This window comes from Canis lupus, chromosome 8 (genome assembly GCF_011100685.1).
Source record: "Canis lupus familiaris isolate Mischka breed German Shepherd chromosome 8, alternate assembly UU_Cfam_GSD_1.0, whole genome shotgun sequence".
Classification (NCBI taxonomy): domain Eukaryota; kingdom Metazoa; phylum Chordata; class Mammalia; order Carnivora; family Canidae; genus Canis; species Canis lupus.
In genome coordinates, this window is record NC_049229.1 from 33,911,800 (window position 1) to 33,939,297 (window position 27,498).

Consider the following 27,498-nt stretch of genomic DNA (forward strand, 5'->3'; position numbering starts at 1 on the left):
TGGGGAAGGGGGTGGATGTGGGACTTGATCTCAGGACCCTGGGATCACCACCTGAGCCAAAGGCAGACTCTCAACCACTGAGCCACCCAGGTGTCCCTAATTTAAATTAGATCATATAATTCCCCTGCTTTAAAAACAGCTGATGACCTGACAGTAGAAAGCCAATAATATACACGGAGAGAATGATGGAATCAGGAAATAACCATTTGGCAAGCATCATATTAATAATCCACTCAAATGGGAATCATCAGATACTATAATTACTGGATGAAAGATTAAGGATATGTATAAGGAGAGTCTCAAAGTATTTCGTCACAAGACATTAATTACAAAGGCCAAAATAGAAACTTTATGGTGGATAAATCTTAAGCAAATGCTCAAAGTTAACATCATCAGTAATGGAACAAATCGGTGTCATGTACCTCCTAATATAACGCTCTAATAGGAATGCAAGGTTACTTTTGAGGCATTCCTGCCAAAAATGTATCACTTGAATCCTATCACGAAAAAATATCTTACCAACCTAAACTGAGCAATATCCCATAAAATAAATGGTTTGTATTCTTCAAAAATGTTTATGCCATGAAACCTAAAGAAATATTTAGCAACGATTCCCCAGCTTAAAGGAGGCTAGAGTCATGACAACTGAATGCAACGGGTGACCTTGGATTTTCTTTTGCTCTGAAAGGAATTGAGAGAATTGCCAAAGTCCAAATAAAGTGTGTAGATTAGAAAATAGTATTGTTAAATTTTCTAATTTTCATAATTGTATTGTGGACATGTAAAATGTTCTTGTTTGGGGGGGAAATATACAAATATACACTTAAGTATTAAATAGTTAAAAAAAATGCTGATGGCCTTCTATCTACAACCAGATTAAAATCCATCGATGAGCACGATGTCCAGCTCTGATTTCACCTCCAGTCACCTCAACCACTTAATCACCATCACAGGCCAGACTGACCAGACAAGTTCCTGTATAACAAGCTAATTTTCCTATAACCATCAGTTTAATATCAGGTAATCAGAAACTCATTCCCTAAGTACCAGGCCTAAAGGTCAAACCTCCATGGTCTCTTTTCCCTTCTAACTACAAGGTGCAACTATTTTGCCTATTTACTCTTTTTTGCCCATTTCTTCCCATTGAGTGTGAACTCCCTGAGGGATGGGGTTATGTTTCCTTCACCGTTTTATCAGCAGCGTTCAACAGAGTACTTGGGACATGTTAGAGCTCAAGGGATAATCACAACCAGTCTTCTCTTTAATTCTAAATAGAGTGAAACTCACAGGAAAGGTACTAATGCTTCTGCAAAATTCGGACCTGAGCTCAGACGTGCACTTTAGCGTGCAGCTTCCTTCCTTCTAGCGAGAACAGGTGCGGGAAGGGGATGCTCTCAAGATGCGGGGTCGGAACCAGGACTCCCGAGTGAGGGGAGACCTCTCCCCTATCTCCTTCTCTGGTCTTTGAAGGAGTGTTAACGTCTCTCCGTTTTGCTTTAAGAAAGAATAAAGTAGCGGAAGAAGGGGATAATATAAAGGTAAATAATTTCTAGGAAGTGGGACGAGAAGCTCGGGGACGCAGAAACGCACAGGCCGGGCGGGAAGGCAGCCCTCCCCCTCCCCCTCCCCTCCCCCTCCCCCTCCCCCTCCCCCTCCCCCTCCCCCTCCCTCCAGCACTTTGGCTCCTGCACACGCGCACTGCCCGCCTCGCCCAATCCCCCCCCGCCCCCGCTTCCCCCACAATCCTCTGCTCCTCGGGCCGACTCGGAGGAAAGGGCCGCAGAGGAGAAGGCTATTGGGTGAAAGATCAGCCAATGAGGGAGCCTGTTACTAGTCCGCCCGCGGCCGTGTTGGGGGAGGGCCTTAGGCCTTGGAAGGCGGCGGTGGCGTCCGGGAGGTTTGTGCACCATGAGCTCTATCGGCACCGGGGTGAGTTTGCCATCCTTTGGCGTAATGGACTGGCCTAGAGATTAGCGTTGACGGGCCTGGGACAGGCGGCTTGGGGTGCGCCGCCTCGGGGTGCGCCGGGACGGCCTTCGGCCCAGTAGGCCGCTCCCAGTCGTCTGGGGACCCGCGGTCTCCCGCGCTACCTCTGCAGGCCCGCGCGGGCGGCGATCGAGACCCGAAGCTGTTCCGCTCAGATGTAGCGGCCTTGGCGGCGCAGCTGTGGGCCGGGGGGCGCTTTGGGTCGCTGAGTCACCTTCTTTGGCTGCTGAGGGAAACCGAAAGTGGAAACTTGTGGAGCCCGAAGTAGCGTGTGAAGGGTTTGGGCGACAATTCGCTCCTTGGGAACCACGGAGGTCTGAGACGGAGCTTTCCGTGGACCGTTCTTGCAGGTCCTGGGGTGCTGCTGACTCACGGGCCTTCCCCATCTTGCCTTCGAGCGCCCTGATGGCCCGCTCTGCAGGAGTCCATGCAACCCCTGTCGGGGCAGAGCTGATAGAAACATTGTCTGAAAAGTGCAATCTCTCTCTCTCTCTCTTTTTTAAAGATTTTATTTATTTATTTATTCATGAGAGACACAGAGAGAGGTAGAGACATAGGCAGAGGGAGAAGCAGGCTCCATGCAGGAAGCCTGATGTGGGACTCGATCTTTGAATTTGGATCACGCCCTGAGCCACAGGCAGACGCTCAACTGCTGAGCCACCAGGGGTCCCTGAAAAGTGCAATCACAAGAGCCCTTTACGCTTTTCTTCTGTCCCAGCTCTTCCTGTACAAATTACTTAACATCACTTCGAGATGTCAGTACCGTAAACATTCAAATCATTATTTAGGGACTTAACCGCTTCTGTGAATAGACTCGATGATTTTTTTTTTTTTCTAAAGATCTTATTTATTTATGAGAGACATGGAGAGAGAGGGGGAGAGAGAGAGAGGCAGAGACGCAGACAGAGGGAGAAGCAGGCTCCATGCAGGGAGCCTGACGTGGGACCCGATCCCAGGTCTTCAGGATCATGCCCTGGGTGGAAGGCAGACGCTAAACCGCTGAGCCACCCAGGGATTCCCTATAGATGAAGTTTAAAAAGAAAAGTAGATTGTATTATGCTCTCCACCCCCCATCCCTGTTTAGACTGCAATGATTCTCCGGTGAATTGAGAATAAGATATAAACTTCCTACTTTAGCCTAGGAGACTCAAAATAGTTTGGTCTTTACATGAACATCTTTACATGTACAAATCTTCTACATTGGTCTGATGTGATTTACTTTTCTCACTACCACTTAGTGTTTAAGACACAGTGGCCTATTTCTGTCCCCTCATTGTACTAGGCTTATTTCTACCCCCCATATCCTAAATGTCTAGTTACTTGTTATTTAGGTCTGGCTACAGCCTAAGTCATTAAATATAACTGCTCTCGCAAGGCCTTCCCTGATCATGTAGTCTGTACTAGGCTCTCAGACTGTCAGTTCACCATGTCTTAGATTCATCATAATCCTTTTTCTGGTTTACTGCTGTATTTCCATCACCTAGATTTGCGCCTGGTCTCATTTGGAAATTAAAGACTTCAAGAATGAGTATTTTTTATATTCCCGTATAGTGACTACATGTAGAAGATGCTTTTTTTTTTTTAAATTTTTATTTATTTATGATAGTCACACAGAGAGAGAGAGAGAGAGGCACAGACACAGGCAGAGGGAGAAGCAGGCTCCATGCACCGGGAGCCCGACGTGGGATTCGATCCCGGGTCTCCAGGATCGCGCCCTGGGCCAAAGGCAGGCGCCAAACCGCTGCGCCACCCAGGGATCCTGAAGATGCTTATTAAATATTTGAATGCTATATTCTTTTTTTTTTAATATGGAATTCTTCACAGATTTGCGTGTCATCCTTGCCCAGGGGCCATGCTAATCTTCTCTGTATCGTTCCAATTTTAGTATATGTGCTGCCAAAGCACACCGAATGCTATATTCTTTGTCTAATGTCCTTCAGTTAGTGCTACAGCAATGAATTAACCTGTTCTGACTCCCATTCTTTTTCTACCATACCATGCTATAGGCATACCTTGTTTTATTGCACTTCACAGATACTTTTTTTTTCTTTTTAAAATTGAAGGTTTTGTAGCAACTGTGCATCAAGCAAGTCTGTTAGTGCCATTTTTCCAACAACTTTTGTTCACCTTATGTCTGTGAACATTTTGGTAATTCCTTATGTACATTTTGGTAATTCGCATAATATTTCAAACTTTTTCATTATTATTAAGTTTGTTATGGTGGTCTGTGATCAATGATTACTACTCAGTGAAAGCTCAGATGATATTTAGCTTTTTTTTTTAGCAGTATTTTCAAAATTAAGGTTTATATACCCCCCCCTTTTTTTAAGACATAATGCTACTGCACAATGAGTAGACTATAGTACCCCGTAAACCTAACTTTAGGGGCTTTTGGGTGACTCAGTTGGTGAAGTGTCTGACTTGATTTTGGCTCAGTTCATGATAACTGGTCCTGAGATTGAGTCTTGTGTTGGACTCTGGGTTGAGTATGGAGCCTGCTTGAGATTCTTTCTCTCTCTCCCTCTGCCCCTCTCTTGGCTTGCTTTTTCTCTCTCAAAAAAACCCCCCAAAACAAACAAAAAAGTTAATATACACTAGGAATAAAAAAATTCATATTATTCACATTATTGTGGTATTAACTTTATTGTGGTGGTATGGAACCCAGATTATCTCTATTTTGTACAAAAATGAACTTTGTGTGCTGTGTGGAAAAAAAATTCTTACTTTACCTGGACTTGTATCTGTTACTTTTCTTTTTAGATTTTAAGTTCTCTTAACACCAACGTGGAGCTAGAACTCACCACCCCAAGATGAAGAGTTGCATGGTCTACTGAGCCAAGCCAGCCAGGCACTTCTCTATTGCTTTTCAGTAGGCAAGATCTAAAGTAGCCTTTCTCTTAGCTGCTGTTGCTGCTCTGACCTGCATCGTTTTCCTCCTCAAAGCAAAATCTTTGAGATTTAGCACACATTCCTCCCCCCTCCTTCACTTCCTCCCTCCCTCCACCTAGTGTGGGACTCAAATTCACAATCCTGAGACCAAGAGCCTCATGCTCTACCAACTGAGCCAACCAAACACCCTTTAACACACATTTCTGATGTGTAAACCATTTAGAAAGAAAGGTGATGAGGTTATTACTGCCAAAGATACATAATTTAAGCTTATTGTTGCCTTTTTCCTCCTAGTATGACCTGTCAGCCTCTACATTCTCTCCTGATGGGAGAGTTTTCCAAGTTGAATATGCTATGAAGGCTGTGGAAAACAGTAGGTAAGAAACATTGTTTTACTTGAAATTTAGCATACTTTAACTAGATATTAAATATATCCTTTTGTATATTTTTGGTAATTAGGCCTTGTTATGTTACTTGGGGACAAAATAATAGGTGCCCTAAACTAATCTCAATTTATTAGTCATTTCCAGATCTCTTTTTAGGTCAGATCTTTCCATGAGCCACAGTTTTCAGTTGGCTCCAAGATTATCCACTTAGACATTCTACTGTGTCTCAACTGTAGTGCATAAAAACAAATTCATTATCCTGTTCGCCCATATCCTTTTTAAAATTCTTGATTTACGTCATTATTTCCATGGCCACTAGATTTGTTACTTTGTAATTTCATCTTTTATTTCCTTGTGTTTTAAAAGGTCCTATGCAGTTAGATACCTTTGTCCCAGCAGGATTTTTTTTTTCTTCTATTCTGTTGCCACACTCCAAAAGATGTAGGAATAGTAAGATATCTTCTCCTCCTGTTGGACTTACTTCACTCTCTCTTTTATTGTTGAGAGTAATGCACCAAAATGATTCCTTGGTACCCCAGTAACATCTTGGTTAAATTACTGGCTTTTTGACAAATTTTATGAGTCATTTATTGAGGAAATTTTGCAGTTATATGATCATTGTATCTTGGGCTTTTTGGATAAATTAAAAGACTTCAAATATAATTTATTTCATAACATCTCATTCACATCTCTTAATGGATTTTTTTTGGGGGGGCTAGTAAACAAATGGTGTTTGAGCCCAATTTTTTCATTATACTAAAAACTTCTGGAGTACAGGTGGAGTAGGGAAATGTTTCCAGAGTTTTAGAAAAATCCACGTGTAAATACTTTGTGCTAGTACCACTTTCTGCTAGTACCTGTAATGTATGATTATTGGAGTTTCACTCAGTGGAGACTGTCACTTGTCTTTGCATGTGCTCACACACAGCAAGCCCTCAATAGTTAATGAATAAATACGAGTTCATTTTTTGTGCCATTGTTTGATTAAAGAAGGCATATGGATTCTTTCTTTTCTTTTCTTTTTTTTTTAAGATCTTTGTGTATTTATTCATGAGAGAGAGAGAGAGAGAGAGATAGATAAGGCAGAGACATAGGAAGAGGGAGAAGCAGGTTCCCTGTGAGGAGCCTGATGCAGAACTCGATCCCAGGACCACAGGATCACAACCTGAGCTAAAGGCAGACACTCAACCACTGACCTACCCAGGTGCCCTGGAATATGGATTCCTAATGGTTTATGAAATGTTAAAAATTTGAGCAAAAATATATTTTAAGTCCTTTTATAGGATTTGTAATGGAGCTAGTTTATTTTGTGTTTAAATACTGTAGTTTTAGAGATACTGGTACTTACAAGCTGTTGGTATCTGATATTTTTGTAGGAGTAAGGCTGTTAAGAATTTTAGGCTGAAATGTTTTTGTCACTGTCATATAGATGCTTGATAGAGTTCAGAAGAGAGTCAAATTCAAGAAAAAAAGTTTGCATATTTTCTTCCTGTTGTTAGAGAAGATAGGCCCTTAGGCCAAGGAGCTGGAGAAAGACTTGGAAGAAGCTATTGTTTTTCTCTTCTTTGCAATGTTGTATTTTCACTGGTATAAAAAGCTGGAAAAGGAAGTCATGATTGAGAAAAACTGGAGATGCATTATGAAACCATATGTAACACAGAAAATTGAGACTAGGCTATGAGGATCTATGTTTTAGGAATTTATTTATTTTAAAGATTTTATTTATTTATTCATGAGAGATACAGAGAGAGACAGACATAGGCAGAGGGAGAAGCAGGTTCCCCACAGGGAGCCTGATGCGGGACTAAATCCCTGGACCCTGAGATCATGCCCTGAGCCAAAGGCAGATGCTCAACTGCTGAGCCACCCAGGCATCCCCTCTATAAAGTATTTCTGAATATGGTTTAAAATAGTTACAGCAAATTAATTAAAATTGAAACATTAAAAATGAATGTATTTTTTTCTGTATAAGGAAAAAAATGCAGAAAACTTTTCCTTATGCAGGAAAAAATACCAGGGAAGTTCATCTTTTTTTTTTTTTTTTTTTTTTTAAGATTATTTATTCATAGAGACACACAGAGAGAGAGAGAGGCAGAGACACAGGCAGAGGGAGAAGCAGGCTCCATGCAGAGAGCCTGATGTGGGACTAGATCCAGGGTCTCCAGGATCGCACCCTAGGCTGCAGGCGGCGCTAAACCTCTGCACCACCGGGGCTGCCCAAGGGAAGTTCATCTTAAAGGGGTTTAGGTAACCTGGTATAATAGGATATTGAAGGAGAAGCAGAAGTTGTGATTTTTCCTTCTAGCTGCTGCTTAATGGAAATATTTTATAGGGTGCCTCTATTTAGACCCCTGAATGTTACCTTTTTTGTTTGTAAAATTGGGATGTAGACCTCTACCCTAACTACTTAACATACTTTATTTACTGTAAGAATGAAATATATGTAAAAACATTTGAAAAAATTTTAAGTGCTGTTTGAGCACAGAATGTGGAAAACAGAAAAATTAGATTGTATATTAATTTTCATAATAGTCTGACATGTAAGCTAATAGTTAGAAAATGTTTATTAGCAAAATAATTTAGGGTTATATTCTGGCATCAAAAGGATGGGGATCCCTGGGTGGCTCAGCGGTTTGGCGCCTGCCTTCAGCCCAGGGTGTGATCCAGAAGTCCTGGGATCGAGTCTCACATCAGGCTCTCTGCATGGAGCCTGCTTCTCCCACTGCCTGTGTCTCTATCTCTGTCTCTCTCTCTCTCTCTCTGTGTCTCTCATGAATAAATAAATAAAATCTTAAAAAGAAAAAAAAAAAGGAGATCAATTCTTGGGGCACCTGGCTAGTTTAGCCTGAGGAGCATGCAGACTCTTGATCTTGGGGTTGTGGTGTTGGGTGTAGAGATTACTTAGTATCTTTTTAAAAAGGGAGGGTTGGGGGATATCAGTTCTTTTTAAAAAAATAAATTTAATCTTGGGAGTTTAAAAGTCAAATATTTTTGACCACTTGTTAGGTTTTTAAAAGTATTTACTTACTTATTTATTTATTTATGAGAGCACATACACAAGTATGAGCTAAGATGGGGGTGTGGAGCAGAGAGAGAACCACAAGCAGACTCCCTGCTGAGCATGGAGCCTGAGGCAAGGCTGGATCCAGGACCTGGAGATCATGAAACATAAGTGAATCACAACTATCTTCTAAAAGTATGCCCCTGAAGGTAATATACACAAGGAAAAAGGGGAAAGATTAAATTATAATTTTCCTTATTAGTTTCATTGAGGAGCCCAGATAGTAAAGGAAGGTTGTGTAATGTGGCAATGAGGGTTAGATTGTTTGGAACAAAAATTATACAAAATTTTGATCTCAGGACCCTCTTTTACTTGTAAAAAGAACAAAAGAAAAACACCAAACCCCAAAACATTGAGGACTTCAAAGAGCATTTATTTTTTTTTAAGTTTTTTTTATTTATTCATGAGAGACACAGAAAGAGGCAGAGACATAGGCAGAAGGAGAAGCAGGCTTAACGCAGGGAGCCTGATGTGGGACCCAATCCTGGGAGCCCAGGATCACGCCCTGGGCCGAAGGCAGGTGCTAAACCGCTGAGCCACCCAGGCATCCCAAAGAGCATTTATTTATTAGGCTTGAGTTCTGTCAATATCCACCATGACCCCAAAGAACTTTTATTTATGCATGTTGCTGGATCTGTCAATATTTATCATATTAGGAATTAAAGCAAAAAACATTTAATTCATTTTAAATAATCACAGTTATATGTTAATATAAGTAGTAATTTAAATTAACATTAATTAAAAATGAAAAATAACTTTTCCACAGTATAAAATAAATGTAGTGATAAGACTGGCATTGTTTTACATTTTTATAAATCTCAGTAGTTATTTGAAGCTTAATATAAGACATTCTCATGTTTGCTTCTGCTTCAATATGTTACTTTTGTTGAAGCAAATCAGGCTTTATACAGATAAATAGTTGGAAAAATGAGGAACATTTTAACTGCCTTTTCAGATAATTATGGATGTTTTTTGATACTATACCAAAACTGGACTGATAGCTTTTTAAAGGTCGGTTGCAGTGTGGCATCCAAAAATTTAATGATGAACTTTTTGTAGTTTAACATTAAAATCTGTTGTCTTGCACTTGTCACATTGTAAATTGGTCATTTGGGAAATATTGATTCATTGTGCTATAATAGATCTTCCAAATTTGATATATTTCATCTACCTATGGGAACTGTTGGAAACATCACACTTGTTAATATCACCACTGATGTGATCATAAAAATTTGTAAGTGGTGGGAAACAGACAAGCTCACAGTGATGAATATGTTACCAATTTATGCTTGGAAAACTTGAGACTTATCACAGGCAATGAATAGTATCCATTTTTCCTTGAAGTTGACAGGCTCATTTTTTTCATTTTAGGGAAAAGTCTGCCGTATACACATCTAAGTGTAAATAACTATAGTTTGTCTGACATAGTTTGGAGGTAAAAACAGGTATTCCGTGAAAAGTTTCTAACTCTAAAACAGTTTTACTAGTACTTTTTCCATTAAGTAGCCATATTTTGATGTTTGAGTACTTTCCATTTCATTATGGTAATAATAAAAAGATAGGTACTCAAGGGTTGTCATCTGGTAAAATTATTGCTTTCCTTTTTTTTTTTTTCTTCTAGCTTTCCTTTTTTTTTAAATTTATTTATGATAGTCACACAGAGAGAGAGAGAGAGGCAGAGACACAGGCAGAGGGAGAAGCAGGCTCCATGCACCGGGAGCCCGACGTGGGATTCGATCCCGGGTCTCCAGGATCGCGCCCTGGGCCAAAGGCAGGTGCCAAACTGCTGCGCCACCCAGGGATCCCCTAGCTTTCCTTTTTTTTAATTAAATATTAAAACAGCTTTTAAGCATTACTGCTTTTTTTTTTTTTAAAGATTTTATTTATTTCATGAGATATTTATCATAGAGAGAATGAGACAGAGACAGGCAGAGGGAGAAGCAGGCTCCATGCAGGATTCCTGACGCAGGACTCGATACCGGGTCTCCAGGATCACACCTGGGCTACAGGCGGCGCTAAACCGCTAAACCACCTGGGCTGCCCTAAAAATTACTTTCTTTTTTCTTTTTCTTTTTCTTTTCCTTTTTCTTTTTCTTCTTCTTCTTCTTCTTTCTTCTTCATTTTATTTATTTATCCACGACAGACACACAGAGAGGCAAAGACATAGGCAGAGGGAGAAGCAGGTTTCATGCAGGGAGCTCGATCCTGGGATGCTGGGATCATGCCCTGAGCCAAAGGCAGATCTGAGTCATCCAGGCGTTCCTATAATAAGAAATTTAATAAGGTAGATGGGCTTTGTAGATTCTCAGGAGTTTTCAAAGTTGGGCCAAGATATTTAATCTTGAAAGGAGAGCCTTTAGAGATACTGGAAATGTGAGGGAAAGAGTGTCTGAAATTTTTTGTGAGATTCGTGTGTGGCTTTGTTCATTTTTCTGGTTGTTTCTCATCAGAATTCCCTTTTTATTAAAAGGATTAGAAGAAGAACAAAGTTAATGATGTATTTTTATCTTGAAATGGTAAAACATAATTTCTCCACAGTTTACTTAGATTTTGTTTAAAGCAGTTGTATAAAATGTGTGTTATTTTCTTTTATATACTTATTATAAGCAATGGTTGTTGCAGAAAAAGCAAATGAGCAAAAGAATTATTTTTGCCTTGTTTAGTCACTTAACTTTTTAAGTTTGTATATATAATCTGTCTTTTCTATGCATTTTATGTACTATTTTTAATGGACATGAACTAAATCAACATTTGTTATGAAATGGATATCATATGTCAGACACTGCCATTTTGCACATATTTTGCTGGCATCTTTTCTTGCTTATGGATTAACATCTTTTTACGTCATGATAGGCTAGATTTTCCTGGTCACCTAATGTTCATTTATATGGACCTGATTTATCACACTTTAGGTTGTCCTCTTTTAGTTTTCAAATGCATTTGTTTTAAAGTACTAGTGTACTTTAAGAAACTAAATATTACTTATTTTTATGTTTTTTTTAACTTGTTTATGATGTTTATTATTTTCAGTTAAAAAAACTGACTTTCTTCTACCTGTTCCAGTACAGCTATTGGAATCAGATGTAAAGATGGCGTTGTCTTTGGGGTAGAAAAGTTAGTCCTTTCTAAACTTTATGAAGAAGGTTCCAACAAACGACTTTTTAATGTTGATCGGCATGTTGGAATGGTAGGTCACTTTTTAAAAATGTTCCTTTTTGCCTTGTTCAATTTCTTATGAAGTAACTGTTTGGAATATATTAAAATGTGATTTTAAGAACCCATTTATTACTTTAGCTTTGAGGCAGAAACAGAACAGCCATAGAAGTAATCTCAGAGGCTTGTGAACAGTTCACTAAGAAAGGTGATGTTCTTATAACCTGATTGGAGACATCTATGAAAAATCAAATTGTCTTAAGAAGAGGAGGAGGGGAAAGGGGTAGGAAATTCTGTAGAAAAGAGTTGTTGGCAGTGTACATAAGGTGTAGGCTTAAGAGGCATAGAATCTTTATCTTTTCGTATCTCTTGTGGGGATCACTGTCATGTTGAAGAGGTTATCAGATAGAGAATACCTTTTTAGTAAGGTGGGAGCACCAAGAAAGGATGTTTATGAGAGAAAAAGTGAACACATCCTTTCTAATAGCTTCATTGACATCAATCAATGTATCTATTTTATTTTTTTTATTTTTTTTTTTTTTTTAAATATTTTATTTATTTATTTAGGATAGTCACAGAGAGAGAGAGAGAGGCAGAGACACAGGCAGAGGGAGAAGCAGGCTCCATGCACCGGGAGCCTGACGTGGGATTCGATCCCGGGTCTCCAGGATCGCGCCCTGGGCCAAAGGCAGGCGCCAAACCGCTGCGCCACCCAGGGATCCCAATGTATCTATTTTATGCATAATTGGAAGTGAAGCCATAAATACATTACTGATACATACTGAAGTCATCCTATGTAGATGTCAGACTTTGTTCAGTAAGAACAATAAGCAAAATAAGTAAAGGAGTGATTCTAACCCTGTTTACTGAAATTCAGACAAGGAAGAAAAGAGAATGTGTGTGCTAGATAGATACTGTGCTAGAACTGCTTTACATAAATTATCTTGTGTAAGTCTGACATTCAAGTGAAAGTAATATTAATCCCATTTTTACAGATAAGAAAACAAATTCACAGCTGGTAAAGAATTAAGTGGGATTCAGACTTGGGTCCGCATGGTTTGCGTGTTACTTCAGAGTCCATTCTGCAGGGTGAGATTTTATAGGACCCACTCACTCTGCTGTTATCTTTGATATTTCTAAATGAGATGTTACATACAAACACAAAAAGGACCAATAAAATATAACTAGTAAACTATAAAGCTACAGATAATTTTTGTTTCTTCAGTGATTATTTTTTCTGAACATACTTTCTCACCTGAACAAATTTATTATTGCTAGTGAAACGGTGATATGGCTTTTTTTCTGTCATTGTGGACCTCTATATTTATTTATTTTAAAAAATGGAGTATAGTTGACACATAGTGTGAAACTGGTGTGTTTTGATGAAACTTGCCAGATATAACCTAGCTGATAGGCAACTAGTGAATTATGCATTCTTTCACTTAGAATAAACTATAGGTAGGTGTATTTTGAAAAAAAAAAAAAATCGTGTATGCTTCAAAGTACTTTAGTGATACGAAAACTTTGTCATAAAAACTTTAAAATTTGTTCCATTTGTTATTTAAAACCATGAAACTGATGGTATTCCTTATAGCTGGAAATTGGCAAAACATCACATGTTGAAGAGGGTTGGAGACAATGAAGGGATTAATGTTCTGTCTCCACAGTTGTCATCTTCAAGTGGTTTGAGAATTATTGGATTTCACAGTAAGCTTTCTCCAAAGCAACAGAAGATTCCTTAAATGGTGAAACTTACTGGCTGTAACCTTGGAAAAGTTAGCCTAAACACCGTTGCCTCACCTGCAAAAGTAGAGTAGTAATGGTACCTACCTCATAACAGTTGGTACAAGGTTAAAAATTACGTAAAATGGTTAGCATGTAATGAGTGCTCACTGTTTAGAAACTTTCATCATGACTACTATTAGCAGTAGAAAACAGGCTGTTAATCTGATATTACTTACTTTTAAATTTTATAAATCTCCTAAGCTGGTGGTTCCTGGACTTTCTTGGTCCTAGTACTGTTTCAGTAAATATTTTTTTGTGACTTCTCCTATGCCAAAGAAATATCTGATCGTTCTGATTATGCATTTAGGTCCAAACAAGTTAGTGTTGATGTTCTGAAAACTTAATAGCTGTAAGAGAAAAAAATTACATCCAATTAAAGTATTTTTATTTTTAAACAATCAAGATTACTAATATGCACTGCACAACTTCCTAAATTTGGGAATCAGATTACATGCCTCCCCCCATATTTCCTGCTCCACACGGATTATTATATGGTACTTATTTTTATCACAGCAACCCAAGTGCTCAACAATATGATGGCATTGAAAGGAATACTGAATGATCTAATGTTGAAACTGAACTACTCCAACAACTGTATCCCCCCAAATTCCAAATGTATAACTGAGTTTACTACAGTGCCCTAGCATCTCTCAGGACTGTAGGCTACCAGTCTTGGAAGATGTGTGGTTTGTCATGTTTTGGTTTGTCATTGTAGTTATTAGTCAATAAGCTGAAAGAGGTTTGAGGTTGTGCCTTTTAGACCAAAACTTTTAGCAACTTGAACATAGAACTGCTTTAAATAGAGATCAGTCCTGATCAAGACCAGTAGTTGTATTGTGGTGTTGCTTATTTATAGTGAACTGGTAAATTGGGAGACATTGATGATTAATTATAGAAATATTCCTTATGAATATCATCACTGAACAAAACTGTGAAGTCTCACTTTGTAAATTTCTGAATTATAATTACATTTATTTTGATCTCACCCAATCAAAATGCCAGGGTGCCTTATAAAGACTTTTAAGCCAAATTATTTCTAATGTGATGCTTGTTAAAGTATTAATAAGTCTACAGTAATTACATACTTTCCTTGATTTGTGATAGGAATGTATTTATCTACTAAATTGATACTTTCTTTCAGGCAGTAGCGGGTTTGTTGGCTGATGCTCGTTCTTTAGCAGACATTGCAAGAGAAGAAGCTTCCAACTTTAGATCTAATTTTGGCTATAACATTCCATTAAAAGTAAGTTGATAATATGTTGAAGAGCCTTTTGAACAGTAAGAGAAATTTACTGATAGGCTCTTCTGTTTCTTTCCCTTGTAGCATCTTGCAGACAGAGTGGCCATGTATGTACACGCATATACACTTTACAGTGCTGTTAGACCTTTTGGCTGCAGGTATGAAATTTTGTGAGACATTCTGTCCGATCAGTACTGTAGGTATTGTTTCTCCCAGTATCTTACCCTTTTATACCCTTAAAAGTATGAGCTATGACTGAGAAATATTAGGGCAATGATTAAAACTGTGTACATCAAAATAGAAACTTTGAATAATGAAAAAGATTACAAATTTGAAGTGATGATAAACTCCTAGGATAGCTTTAATCTGATTATAATAAATTCTCTGGAGGAAGGTAATCAAAAGGTATAAAGGTTATTAAGTAAGTACTAGAAATGGGATGACAGAATGATGATTGTAGTTAACACATATGGGAAAGTTGTTGAGAATACCTTCTAAGAATTTTGGTCACAAGGGGAAAATTTTTTTTCTTTTTTTGTATCTTTATCAAATGATGGATGTTACTAAATCTATTATAATCATTTCACAATATATGTAAATCATGCTGTACACTGTATATAGTTGTGCATATCAATTATTTCTCAATAAAACTAGAAAAAAATTCTCTGGTGTCAGACCCCAGCATTCTCAGGAAACAACAAATTGATTTTATTTATTTACTTTTATTTATTTATGAGAGAGAGAAAGGGACAGTCACATAGGCAGAGGGAGAAGCAGGCTCCCAGTCCTGCCTAACGCAGGACTTGATCCCAGGACTGCAGGATCACGTCCTGAGCCAAAGGCAGACGCTCAACTACTGAACCACCCAGGTGCCCCCAAACTGATTTTAATTATATTCTCTTTTGTCATTACTAGGTAGCCAACTACAGGGATACCTCAGTGTTGTCGTTAATTTCCATTGGATACACTTTAAGTAGTTAGATGCAATGCTCTTAATCGGGAGTTTTCTCGCAGTCCACAGTCAATCTATACAAAATTGCATTTTACAGTTCTCAGTTTTCTCTTTTTTAAAGATTTTATTTATTTATTCATGAGAGACACACACAGAGAGAGAAGAGAGAGAGGGGCAGAGACACAGGCAGAGAGAGAAGTAGGCTCCATGCAGGGAGCCCGAAGTGGGACTCGATCTCAAGACCCCAGGATCATGCCCTAGGCCAAAGGCAGGCGCCAAACCACTGAGCCACCCAGGGATCCCCTCCTGTTTCTGTTGTTAAGATGAAGTGCTGGTATTTTTATTTTGGAGGGAAAGCTGAGGTTGGAATACATGTAAATATTTAAATAGGGATCACAGACCTGTCATGACTCTCTAGATAATCCTTTTTCTTTTTTTTTAAAGATTTTATTTATTCATGAGAGACACAGAGTGAGAGAGAGGGGCAGAGATACAGGCAGAGGGAGAAGCAGGCTCCATGCAGGAAGCCTGACATGGGACTCGATCCCAGGTCTCCAGGATCAGGCCCTGGGCTGAAGGCGGCGCTAAACCACTGAGCCACCCGGGCTGCCTGACTCTAGATATTCCTAAAAAGACATGTTTAGTTTGTAACTTTAAAGTAATAAATAGTCCTCTTTGATCAAAGTAAAACATTTACTAACATCTGATTGCTGTTGATAGTTTATTAGCTGCAGTCTTACATTTGAGTTGTCTATGATCAGTCATATTTAAATTGCTGAGGACAGATACCAAAGGAAACCTGAGTTTTATTCTACTAAGTGAGGCCTGTGGACATTTTTTATTATTTGTTAAGGTTCTCACTTAAATCATTGAAACACTTTGCTTTCAGACTTTGTAGAATACCTTTCAACTTTTGTTAACCTCTAAACAGTCCAAATTCATTATTTCTCTTATTTTTTTAAATATATATATATATTTTTTAATTATGATAGTCACAGAGAGAGAGAGAGAGACAGAGACACAGGCAGAGGGAGAAGCAGGCTCCATGCACCGGGAGCCTGACGTGGGACTCGATCCTGGGTCTCCAGGATCGCGCCCTGGGCCAAAGGCAGGCGCCAAACTGCTGCGCCACCCAGGGATCCCTATTTCTCTTATTTTTAAGGGAAGAATAATAGTGGAGAACTTTTTCAGTAACTATTTATTGAGCATTTTACTATGAGTGAGTCATAGCTATGTGTGTGAGGGCAGGATACATAGATGAATGTTTTCATGGATAGTTTTATAGGTGATAGGATATAGACATACACTGACTCTAGTGGGACATCAGGGAATGGTTGCTTTCTTGGAGATATGGCAAGGAAAAGAATGTGAGATGGAGGTGGAATGATAAAGTATTTTATGCAGAAGGACTGGTATGAAACTACATGGGCATTGCAGGTAATGCAGAGGTAGTCAGGTATTCTTGGTGGGTAGGAGGGATACTAAAGATGTAGGCAGGGGCAAGATCATATAGAAGTCTGTGTTTCATACTAAGGAAATGTGGAAGTTTTAAAATTATAATCAGTTATAGGGACGCCTGGGTGGCTCAGTGGTTGAGCGTCTGCCTTTGGCTCAGGGTGTGATCCCAGAGTTCCGGGATCAAGTCCTACATCAGGCTTCCTGCATGGAGCCTGCTTCTCCCCCTGTCTATGTCTCTGTCTCTCTCCGTGTCTTTCATGAATAAATAAAATATTCTAAAATTTTTTAAATCAGTTATATATTCTGAAAGATAAGTTTCCTGGAAGATGGAAGGAAATTATAGGGGTGGGAATTGGGACAGTTGGCTGTTATAGGTAGTCTGTACATGAAATGATACATAAGATGAGGCTGGTTTCTACTTCCAGGGTAAACTCACAAGTTTCAGAAAATCACTGGATTGTTTAGCAATCTAATTTTTATTTGTCAATACACACACACACATATATATGTATATATATAATATATATTATGTATTGTATATGTATTTTATATATATAAATACATTAAATCAGTTTGGATTACTGTAGAAAAATAACTTGAGGAATCCTGGGGAATAGCCAAGAAAGAAATGAGGGGTATAACAAGAGTTTGAGACAGACTGAATGTATTCCCAATGGTTTTATATCTTGGACTTTTTCATGTGTATGCTTTTACCTTTTGGGACTTCTCATTAGTTTTCCATGTGTCCTTATTCCTTTGTCTACACTGCTGTCTTCCCAGGAAAGTTTCATCAGTAAGCCATATGAATTTTGAACAATTTCAAGTATATACTAGTTTTTATGTAAATTACCTCATCAAAGTACTTATGAATTATGTATATTAGTTATCTTAGAAAATATAATTGTGTTTAATGTATTTTTAATGTTTTTATGGTATTAGGAACCATGGTTTAAACTATTATTTTCATGCAGTTTCATGTTAGGGTCTTACAGTGTGAATGACGGTGCACAGCTCTACATGATTGACCCATCAGGAGTTTCATATGTGAGTAATTTTGAATCATGAATTTCTATTTCTTGTTTAATGGTATCTCGTTAGCATGTAAAATTATGTTTTTGGATTGTATGAAGTTTCTTTAAAATTAATTCAAGGAAAGTAACAATTCCTTATTAATAACAACCTGTAGATTTGAGGCAGAGGAAAGATTGATGGCTTTCAATATGCTGTTTACAGAAACTGCATAGTGAACATAAAAATTTCAATATGTGGCATTTCCTTTATTGTGATAAATCTTAACAAGGTCTTAAAACTAATGCCTTCCTTTTAAAGAAAGCATTTTATTTTTATTTTTTTAAAAGAAATTATTTTAAATGGGATTTCTTGCGTCTTTACTTACCTCATCTCTCTTCTGAGATATTTATGGTTTTTACTAATTAAAACACTGTATTTTGTCATTATATACAAATGTAAATGGCATCCTTTAATTTAAAAAACTGAATTTCAATGTAATAAAAAAATGGTTTAAAGTATTGAATTGAGCAGTTACTTACCTCAGTTTTTTTCATGTTAAAAATTTTTCCATTCCTAACCTCAAAAATGTCTCTAGTTCATTAAGTATATATAATGTTAATTTGTTTTTCTTGTATAGCACCTCTATTAAAAATAGTCCACATTATTCTAGAATTGTTTTTTTTCAGCCCCCTCGTGTTCATTAGAGTATCTTTTTTATATACTTTAAAAAAATACAGTATTTTTAAATATTGAATACATGTAGAAATGATAACATTTTGGATACACTGGGTTAAAGCAAATACCTTACTAAAATTAATTTTACCTTTCAATTTTTTTAAAACGTCACTACTAGAAAATTCACAATTGTACATTTGGCTTGCATTTTATATATATATATATATATATATATATTTTTTTTTTTTTTTTTTTAAGATTTTATTTATTCATGAGAGACAGAGAGAGGGAGAGGCAGAGACACAGGCAGAGGGAGAAGCAAGGCTCTATCTACACAGGGAGCTCGACTTGGGACTTGATCCTGGGTCCCCAGGATCACGCCCTGGGCCGAAGGCAGCGCTAAACCGCTGAGCCACCCGGGAGGCCCGCAATATACAACTTTTTTTATTTAAATTCAAGTAACATAAAATAGTATTACTGGTTTCAGAGGTAGAGATCAGTGATTCATCAATCTTATATAATACCCAATGCTCATTACATATCTCCATACTTTCTTTGAAAATCATTTAACATCCTTTTAACCTTTATGTAGAAACAGTTGTAGTCACTAATTATTTTAGGATAGTACATGAATTTAATTGAATAATATATTTTTTTGGTTTGTGTCCTTTTTAAATAGGGTTATTGGGGTTGTGCCATTGGCAAAGCCAGGCAAGCTGCAAAGACAGAAATTGAAAAACTTCAGGTAATACATATTTAATGCTTGAATTTTCCTACAACATTATCCTCATGTAGTGAAGTTTTAACACCACAAACAAAACTTTTTAGTCTTAAGGATACATGGAGTGTGGTTTGCTGTTTTGAGCAGAGCTTTCTGAGTATGTGAGACTGAATAAGAAAGCTGTATATATGAGACACCTATAAGTTGTGTGATGGAGCCCTTTATAATTTTGATGGCTGATGATAAACCCCTTAATCCAGATAAATACACATAGGCTTTTTTTTTTTTTTTAAAGATTTATTTATTTATTTATTCACGGGAGACAGAGAGAGAGGCAGAGGCACAGGCAGAGGGAGAAGCAGGCTCCATGCAGGGAGCCCGATGTGGGACTCAACACTGGGTCTCCAGGATCACGCCCTGGGCTGAAGGTGGCACTAAACCACTGAGCCACCTGGGTTGCCCCACATGGACATTTTCATATAATTTCACAGTCCTTGGGGCACCTAATTGAGCATCTGACTCTTATTTCGGCTCAGGTCTTGATCTCCTGGTCATAAGTTCAAGCCCTAGGTTGGGCTCCACACTAGGTGTGCAGCCTGCTTTAAAAAATAGTAATAATAATTTCACAATACTTGAGTCCTATTCATGGAGGGAGCTCTGTGAGCCTTAGGTTGAGAACTCTGGTGTTTTACTGTATCATTTCTTTTGGAGCACACCTTTCGTCTAGGAAGTTTTATGTTAACAGTCTGTGTTCTGGTGCTTCTCTTTCCTTTGTTCCTAGCTAAGTAAGGCATAAAACCTGTTAAAACCACCCGTTTTTTGTTCCCCAGGAGCCATAAATTTTCAGTGTAAAATAAGTTTTTTTCTTTAATGTGCTGGTTTTCCTTTAAGACAAATCAATTGATTTAATGTTGAAATAGTATCCACTCTTATCAGAAACTCCCCTTGAAGGCAGGCATATGATTTATCAGTAGTTTGGTAAATTACGGGGAGAAAAAATTTTATATATATTTGATATTCTATATTGGAAACTTGCTCAACTAATTATTCATTCAACTTAGGGTCAGGTTTTAGACAATATTTTTTTTAGTGTTTGTAATTTAATGCCACATTACAGACCCTAATAGCCAAATTCATGTTTGATATTTTAGTAAAATTGACAAAAAGACCTTAAGAGATCATTTAAGTAAGCTCAATTCTTTTTATTTTTTTGAAGCCCAATTCTATGTGAAAAGCACTGGTGAAAGTCATAGAATATGTTGATTATGGACAGATCTCATGACTCTTAAACCAGTTTTTTTTTTTTTTTTTTTTTTTTTTTTTTTTTTTTTAAGATTATTTGAGAGAGTACGAGCAGGAGGAGAGGGGTAGAGGGAGAAAGAGAATCTCAAGCAGACTCCATGAGTGCTTGAGCATGACTGGGTACTCAATCTCAAGACCTGGAGATCAGGACCTAGCCTCCAGATGCTTAATAAACTGTATCATCCAGGTGCCCCCCTCAATTGTTTTTGTCTATCACACTTCTTGGCGTGGTGCTAAGTTCCTATCTTGTCTTTTCTCCCTTGCTTTCAACTTTCCTGAATGTTACATAGAAATTTGAAAATACAGTATGTAGAGCAGTCATCTATACTTCTGAGGTTAAATCCTAAAGGTTATGAGTATACCAGGAAATCCCACCTAAGAATGAAGAAAGATCACTTTAAGTATACATACATGTTCCTTAAGAAGTGACAAAAACATGCTCTAAATTAGAGGTCAGCAAACTATGGCACACTGTCTTCTTTCTAAAGTTTATTGGAACACAGTCATATTCAGTTACTGACTGCTTTCACACTATAAAAATAGAGTTTAATAGTTGGGACAGAGACCAAAGAGGATATGGGACCATATACCATATGGCTCTTTATAGAAAGGAGTTTGCCATCCCATGTTCTACATCATTGCTCTGGCCTGTTTTTCTTCTGATGTTGCTTACCAAGAATGTTATGAAGTAAAAATTTCATGAACATATATAAAAATATAATTGTCGTTTAAAATCTGTTTTGGGGCACCTGGGTGGCTCAATTAAGTGTCTGACTCTTGGTTTCAGCTCAGGTCTTGATCTCATGGGTAGTGGGATTGAGGCCCCAGGTGGCCTCCATACTCAGGCTGCTTGACGATTCTCATCCTCTACCCTTACCCCAACTCCTGTGCTCTCTCATGCTTGCTCTCAAAAAATAAATCTAAAAAAAGAGTGCTTCTTCAAGCTTGCTTAAGTTTGCCTATATTATGATAAATTCACGAATTATAGAACTTAACCAATAAGGGCAAAAATATGAAGAGATAGATATTCTTTTCTTTTACTTCATCCCCAAATTAGCATGAAAAAATTTAAACCAGAAAATTTAAGAATAGCACAACAGCCATCTCCATCTAGATTGAACAGTTGCTTTACAGTATTCTGTTCATTTATTCTTTTTCCTGAACTATTTGAAACAATTACAGACAGGACACTGTATTCCTAAATGCTTCAGCATTCTCCTCTGTAGAATACCATTATCCCACTGAAGAGATGAGATAGTCTTTTTTTTTTTTTTTAAAGATTTTATTTATTTATTCATGAGAGACACAGAGAGGGAGGGAGAGAGGCAGAGACAGGCAGAGGGAAAAGCAGGTTCCATGCAGGGAGCCTGATGTGGGACTCGATCCGAGGTCTCCAGGATCAGGCCCTGGGCTGAAGGCGGCACTAAACCTCTGAGCCCCCATGGCTGCCCCCTTTTTTTTTTAAATTTTATTTATTTATTCATGAGAGACACACAGAGAGAGAGAGGCAGAGACACAGTCAGAGGGAGAAGCAGGCTCCATGCAGGGAGCCTGACGTGGGACAGGATCCTGGGTCTCCAGGATCAGGCCCTGGGCTGAAGGTGGTGCTAAGCCACTGAGCCACCAGCGCTGCCCAAATATTTAGTCTATAATCAACCTGCCTTAGTAATCTCAAGTGTCATTTGTAACTTTTTCAAGCCATGATATAATTAAGGCTCACACTATGAATTTCAATTATATCTCTCCTATTTTAAATCTTATCCTTCTCCCAGTACTATTTTTTTTTTTTTTTGAAGGGGAGGGAGGGGCAGGGGGAGAAAGAATCTCATGCAGGTTCCACACTGAGTATCGAGTCTGACTTGGGGCTCCATTTCACAACCTGAGCCAAAATCAAAAGTTGGACGCGTAACTGACTGAGCTGAGCCACCAGGCACCCTCTAGTACTAATTTTTTGAAGCCTGTGCCAGTTGCTTTTGTAGTTAGTCCCACATACTAGGTTTGTGTATTTCCTAACATGACTGGTATTCTTAATATCATGATTTTGATTTTATATCTGAGACTATGCGGAAAGCATGGGCTATTGATAAAGTTGTGAAACGAATCTGATAATCGTTATGTAAATGAAATTCTTTTGACTCATAACTCAATATTTTATTTTCTATAGATGAAAGAAATGACCTGCCGTGATGTTGTTAAAGAAGTTGCAAAAATGTAAGCTGAAATTTTTATTATCATTGGCAAATATTTCATTTGACCTTCCCATATTAATAATAAATTAATAATAAAGGTCCCAAATAAAATTAATAATAAATTGTCTTAAAATAACTTTGTGCCTGGGTAGCTCCAGTGGCGCAGCGGTTTAGCGCCGCTTGCAGCCTGGGGTGTGATCCTGGAGACCCGGGATCGAGTCCCACGTTGGGCTCCCTGCATGGAGCCTGCTTCTCCCTCTGCTTGTGTCTCTGCCTCTCTCTCTCTCTCTATGAATAAATAAATAAAATCTTAAAAAAAAACCAACTTAGTGCCTAATTTTTAAAAGGTGAATTTAACATCCTAAAAATTCTCATTAAGGAGAATACCCGTATTTCAAGTGACAGTGAATGGTATATGAAAAAATAACTTTTGACAAAATAAAACTCCTGTTTAGGTGAAAGAACTCAGGAGTAGGAGGATACAGTGGACCTCTAGGTGCTTCATTTGATAGCTCCTCCTTTCTTAAATCTCAGGTCCCAATAATAGGAATTTTAGCTTACAAACTTTATGTTAGATTTACAGCTAATTATTTCCACATGTGAACCATGAAGCTGGCTCATTTACACAATCTGTCTTTTGGGTAAGATACATTAATCATAAAAGTTTTGCTAAGAAGATGAGAAGAGCAGTATTTTAATACACATAAAAACAGCTTTAAGAAAGCCTGAAGTAATTCTTAGGTACACAGAGCAGAATGCTTATGTGACTGCAAGAAGTAACAACAAAGTCCATAAATCTGGGTGGAATGCTTCAAAATTCATGATTCTTCCAGATCAAAGAATATAGGCATGCAGTATTTCAAACAAATCCAGTAAAATGCTAGTTTTGCAACCAGCTTTTCAGGTTTAAAAGTAATAAACATAGTATTTCAGAGAATTAAGAGCTCGTCTACTCCACATTAGAACTACATCACAGGGTCTCAGTACTTTTACCAATGTCTCAGGTTTACAATTAATACGTGTGGGGGGAAAAGTCCTATAAGCTCTATTACCCTTTATCTCTTCTAAACTGACAGTTGTAAGAAATTTTTGTTTTTTAATTTTAGATATTCATTCATGAGAGAGACCGAGAGAGAGAGAGAGAGAGAGAGAGAGAGAGAGAGAGACAAACAAACACACACAGGCAGAAGGAGAAGCAGGCTCCATGCAGGGAGCCAGATGTGGGACTTGATCACATCCTGGGCTGAAGGCAGGTGTTCAACTGCTGAGCCACCCAAGTGTCCCTAAACTGAGTTATGATGAAATACTCAAGTGCTTTATGATTTTGTCCTAATTGTCACCACTCTTGCTACCACCACATTATCTTCCTCTCTTTTTACCAAGAGACCTTTTCCCTTTCCAGCTTTGAAGGAGCAGAACCCATTCTATGATGGTCAGTTAATAACACAAGGAACTCTGGGAATTATCTTCTAGTAAAACTGCTTGGAAGATAAAGAATCCTTTCTGAATTATACAATAGCTTATTACTACTTTTTATTGAGAGGGAATGGAGAGGGGCAGAGGAAATCCTATGCAGGTTCCACACAGGGCTTGATCTCGTAACTTGGGAGATTACCTGAGTGGAAATCAAGAGTTGGATGCTCAACCGAGGTTAGGTACATAGGTGTCCCTGTACAACAGTTTAAATATGATAAACTCCATTTCTTTCACTGAGAAGTGCTTCTGGAAATCACTTACCATACCTTTTTATGTTTAGGTGTAACAGTAGACCCCCACATTAATTAGTTCTATGTAGGAAAACCATCCCCCTTATTTAATAAAAATGGAGCACTATTTATCTTTTATTTAGTCTAGAAAACTAAGATGCTTTCTCAAATTATAGCAAGGCTTTAAAAATATCCTCCAAGGTGGTGTGTCAAGATGCTAGAAAAAGTGAAACAAGAAAGCTTTGCTCTGATACTTTAATAATGTTGTGGGAATGTGTCTCCTTGTTTGTTGCAATTTGGCATGTATTATAGTTTGAAAGCCAGGTTAAGGGGCATATGGTTCTTATAAAATGGATAAAGGGTTTCAAAAGGATACTTGTGGAATTCAGATTGAAGAGACCAGTAATCAACTGAAAACTAATAAATTTGCTTTTAAAATAATCACTTAATAATTACTTTTATTAAGTAATAAATATGAAAAGGTAGTTGTAATGATGGCCTTTTCCCATTTGAATTTGTATTCCTTTTGAGGTATCCTTGAGTTTGTGTCTACAATTGTATCAAAATAAACCACCTGGGTTGTAAGTACTCCTTTGTAGTGAGTGTTCAATTTCATATCAATCTTTGTGTGACTTACTATCTTTTTATAAAGATTTATTTTAGAAACAGCAAGAAGGAGAGCAAGAGGGAGAGCAGGGGCAGAGGTAGAGGGAGAGAATCTCAAGCAGAGTCCCTAGGCTGAGCATGTAGCCAGTCTATTCCACGACCCAGAGGATTATGACCTGAGCCAAAATCAAGAGTCCAGTGCACAACTGACTGAGCCACTCAGGCACCCCTACTGTCTTTCCTAGATGTGTTCATAAGTACAGACTATAATGTGTCTATAATTTTATAAATATTCATATTAGGGGTAGGTGTTCTAATTTGTGCTCATTGGGGTGCATGTTTATAGATAACCAAATGTTAATTTTGTCTTTCGTGTTCTAGAATTTACATTGTACATGATGAAGTTAAGGATAAAGCTTTTGAACTAGAACTCAGCTGGGTTGGTGAAAGTAAGTCATTTTTGTACTTTTATTTGCTTTGAGTCATCTGTACTAAACCTAATTTACCATTGGGGGCCTTCTTTTCCTTTTATAATCTTAATTTGGTAATGACATACAAATAGAAAAGTACACAAATAACAAATGAATTGATAAATTATCATAACATGGATATATACACTCATGTAACCAGTCTCTAGTCAACAAATAGACCAGTTCCCCAAATCACCTCTTTGCCTCTCTGAATACATAGTTCTCTACCTTCTCCCTAAAGGTAACCTACCTTGAATTCTAACCCATTTTATACAAGTGAGTAACACAGTATATATTCTTTTATCTGTGATTTCTTTTCCTCAACATTCTATTTGTATAAATCATTTGTGTTACGTACGTATTTGTTCTTTTACCTTGCTGTATAGTGTTCTGTTGTCCAAATAATGGACAATTTATTCATTTCATCTTTTAGTTGGGCTTTTTCCAGTGGGCTTTAAAAAAAAAAAAAAAAAACCACTATGATGAATTGTGCACTTGTGGATGTCTTGTGTAATAATTTTGGTATACATATACATAAGAGTGGAATTGCTGAGTCAAATATGCATAAGTTCAAGTGCAATAGGTATTGCAAAAGTGTGTTCTACCTCTTAGTGCCTTTCAAATCAAAGAAGCTACAACAAATTTGCTGTGTAGTATTTTTGAAAGGGAAGTTCTGCTTAATTGTTGTGAATGGTTTATTTACTTTTTTAAAGCATGTATTTACTGAGAAATCAATTTTTTTTCTTACTAGCAATGGTAATAATCAAGGCTAGTTTCAAAAAAATTAATCATGCTCTACAATAAATGTTCAGGACTTAGCATAGCATCAGGATAAATAATTGCATAATTTATTTCCATAAGAACTAAATTTGGACACAGTCTAACGTGGAGAAAACCCAGAAAAGAGTATCAGGTATTACTCATGGTACAACTTTTAACATTAGATGGATTATACCTATGGATTCGGTAGATTATGTTGTATTGCAGATCACAATGTAGTCCTCATTTCTCATTCATTTAAATATATGGCTTAATTTGCAGTAACTAAAGGAAGACATGAAATTGTTCCAAAAGATATAAGGGAAGAGGCAGAGAAATACGCTAAGGTAAGCTGCAGAATGTGAAAACTCCTCTAGCTAAAGGTATGAAAGTTAGTGTTGAATAATAAAGGAACTTGACTTCTAATAAATAAGACTCTTGAGTTGAACCGAACTAAGGATAGAAATTTTCTAGGTTATCCTCAATGGGGATAGGGTTGCCCTGGTTCCAAAAATTCTGTATTTGAAAATGATAAGGGCTTTCCAGGACATTTAATGCTTTCATACTATTTTATCAAGAATACAGTCAGTTGATTGTTAGAACAAGATAAATTATCCTTTGCTTGGGTATGTATGTTATTCTGAAGTCAGTGTTCATCTTTCAGTTTTAGAGGCTTTTCAATAACAAGGTGCTTATTAATTAGATTCAGGTTGTTGTAACAATATTAAAAATTGATTTTAAGCATGATCTTTCTCTTAACAGGAATCCTTAAAGGAAGAAGATGAATCAGATGATGATAATATGTAACATTTACTTCAGCATCTATTTTAAATTTCTACTATAGTCCCATGTAACTCTTTAGCCCTGTGGATTCTTACCTACCCAGAGACCAGTTTTCATTAAACTTTTGTCTTCTAACAATTGAAGTTGGTGGGAATAATTGAGTACATATTTATTTTGTATTAAAATGAAGGTTTATGTTTATTGAAAAAGTCCTCAGTTAAAATCCTGCAAAAAGCAACTTTGGAATCATTAACTCAAAGCTGCATTTCATCATTCACCTAGAATCGAGAGATCATTAATTGCTGGGCTTTTGTGCAGTAAGTCCTTACCAACTCAATAGGTATTACTTGATGCCATTACCCAGTT

At 37.5% G+C, this 27,498-nt stretch overlaps 1 protein-coding gene, 2 long non-coding RNA genes and 1 other non-coding gene across 4 annotated transcripts in view; 1 reads left to right on the forward strand and 3 right to left on the reverse strand.

The window, feature by feature from the left end:
* Positions 1-1,772: 1,772 nt before the first annotated feature.
* On the forward strand, positions 1,773-27,275 carry PSMA3 (proteasome 20S subunit alpha 3). The gene is made up of 11 exons (XM_038544827.1): positions 1,773-1,929; positions 5,170-5,252; positions 11,386-11,509; positions 14,402-14,503; positions 14,585-14,658; positions 17,882-17,954; positions 19,276-19,341; positions 22,784-22,830; positions 25,502-25,569; positions 26,632-26,696; positions 27,112-27,275. The coding sequence occupies exons 1-11, from the start codon at positions 1,909-1,911 to the stop codon at positions 27,154-27,156; spliced, it is 768 nt and encodes a 255-aa protein (XP_038400755.1). The 5' UTR covers positions 1,773-1,908; the 3' UTR covers positions 27,157-27,275.
* Positions 3,789-3,891, reverse strand: LOC119873168. The gene has a single exon (XR_005363949.1). It is a non-coding gene; the product is annotated as a U6 spliceosomal RNA (small nuclear RNA).
* The window catches only part of LOC611178, a 35,610-nt gene continuing 18,551 nt past the window's right edge, over positions 10,440-27,498 (reverse strand). The window contains exons 4-5 of the long non-coding RNA XR_005363316.1: positions 13,437-13,607; positions 10,440-10,584 (exon numbers count right to left, since the gene is read on the reverse strand). This is a non-coding gene — a long non-coding RNA (uncharacterized LOC611178). The remainder of the gene's footprint in view (positions 10,585-13,436; positions 13,608-27,498) is intronic.
* LOC119876493 lies at positions 20,612-26,029 on the reverse strand. The gene is made up of 2 exons (XR_005363317.1): positions 25,965-26,029; positions 20,612-20,994 (listed from the first exon to the last, which is right to left on the reverse strand). It is a non-coding gene; the product is annotated as an uncharacterized LOC119876493 (long non-coding RNA).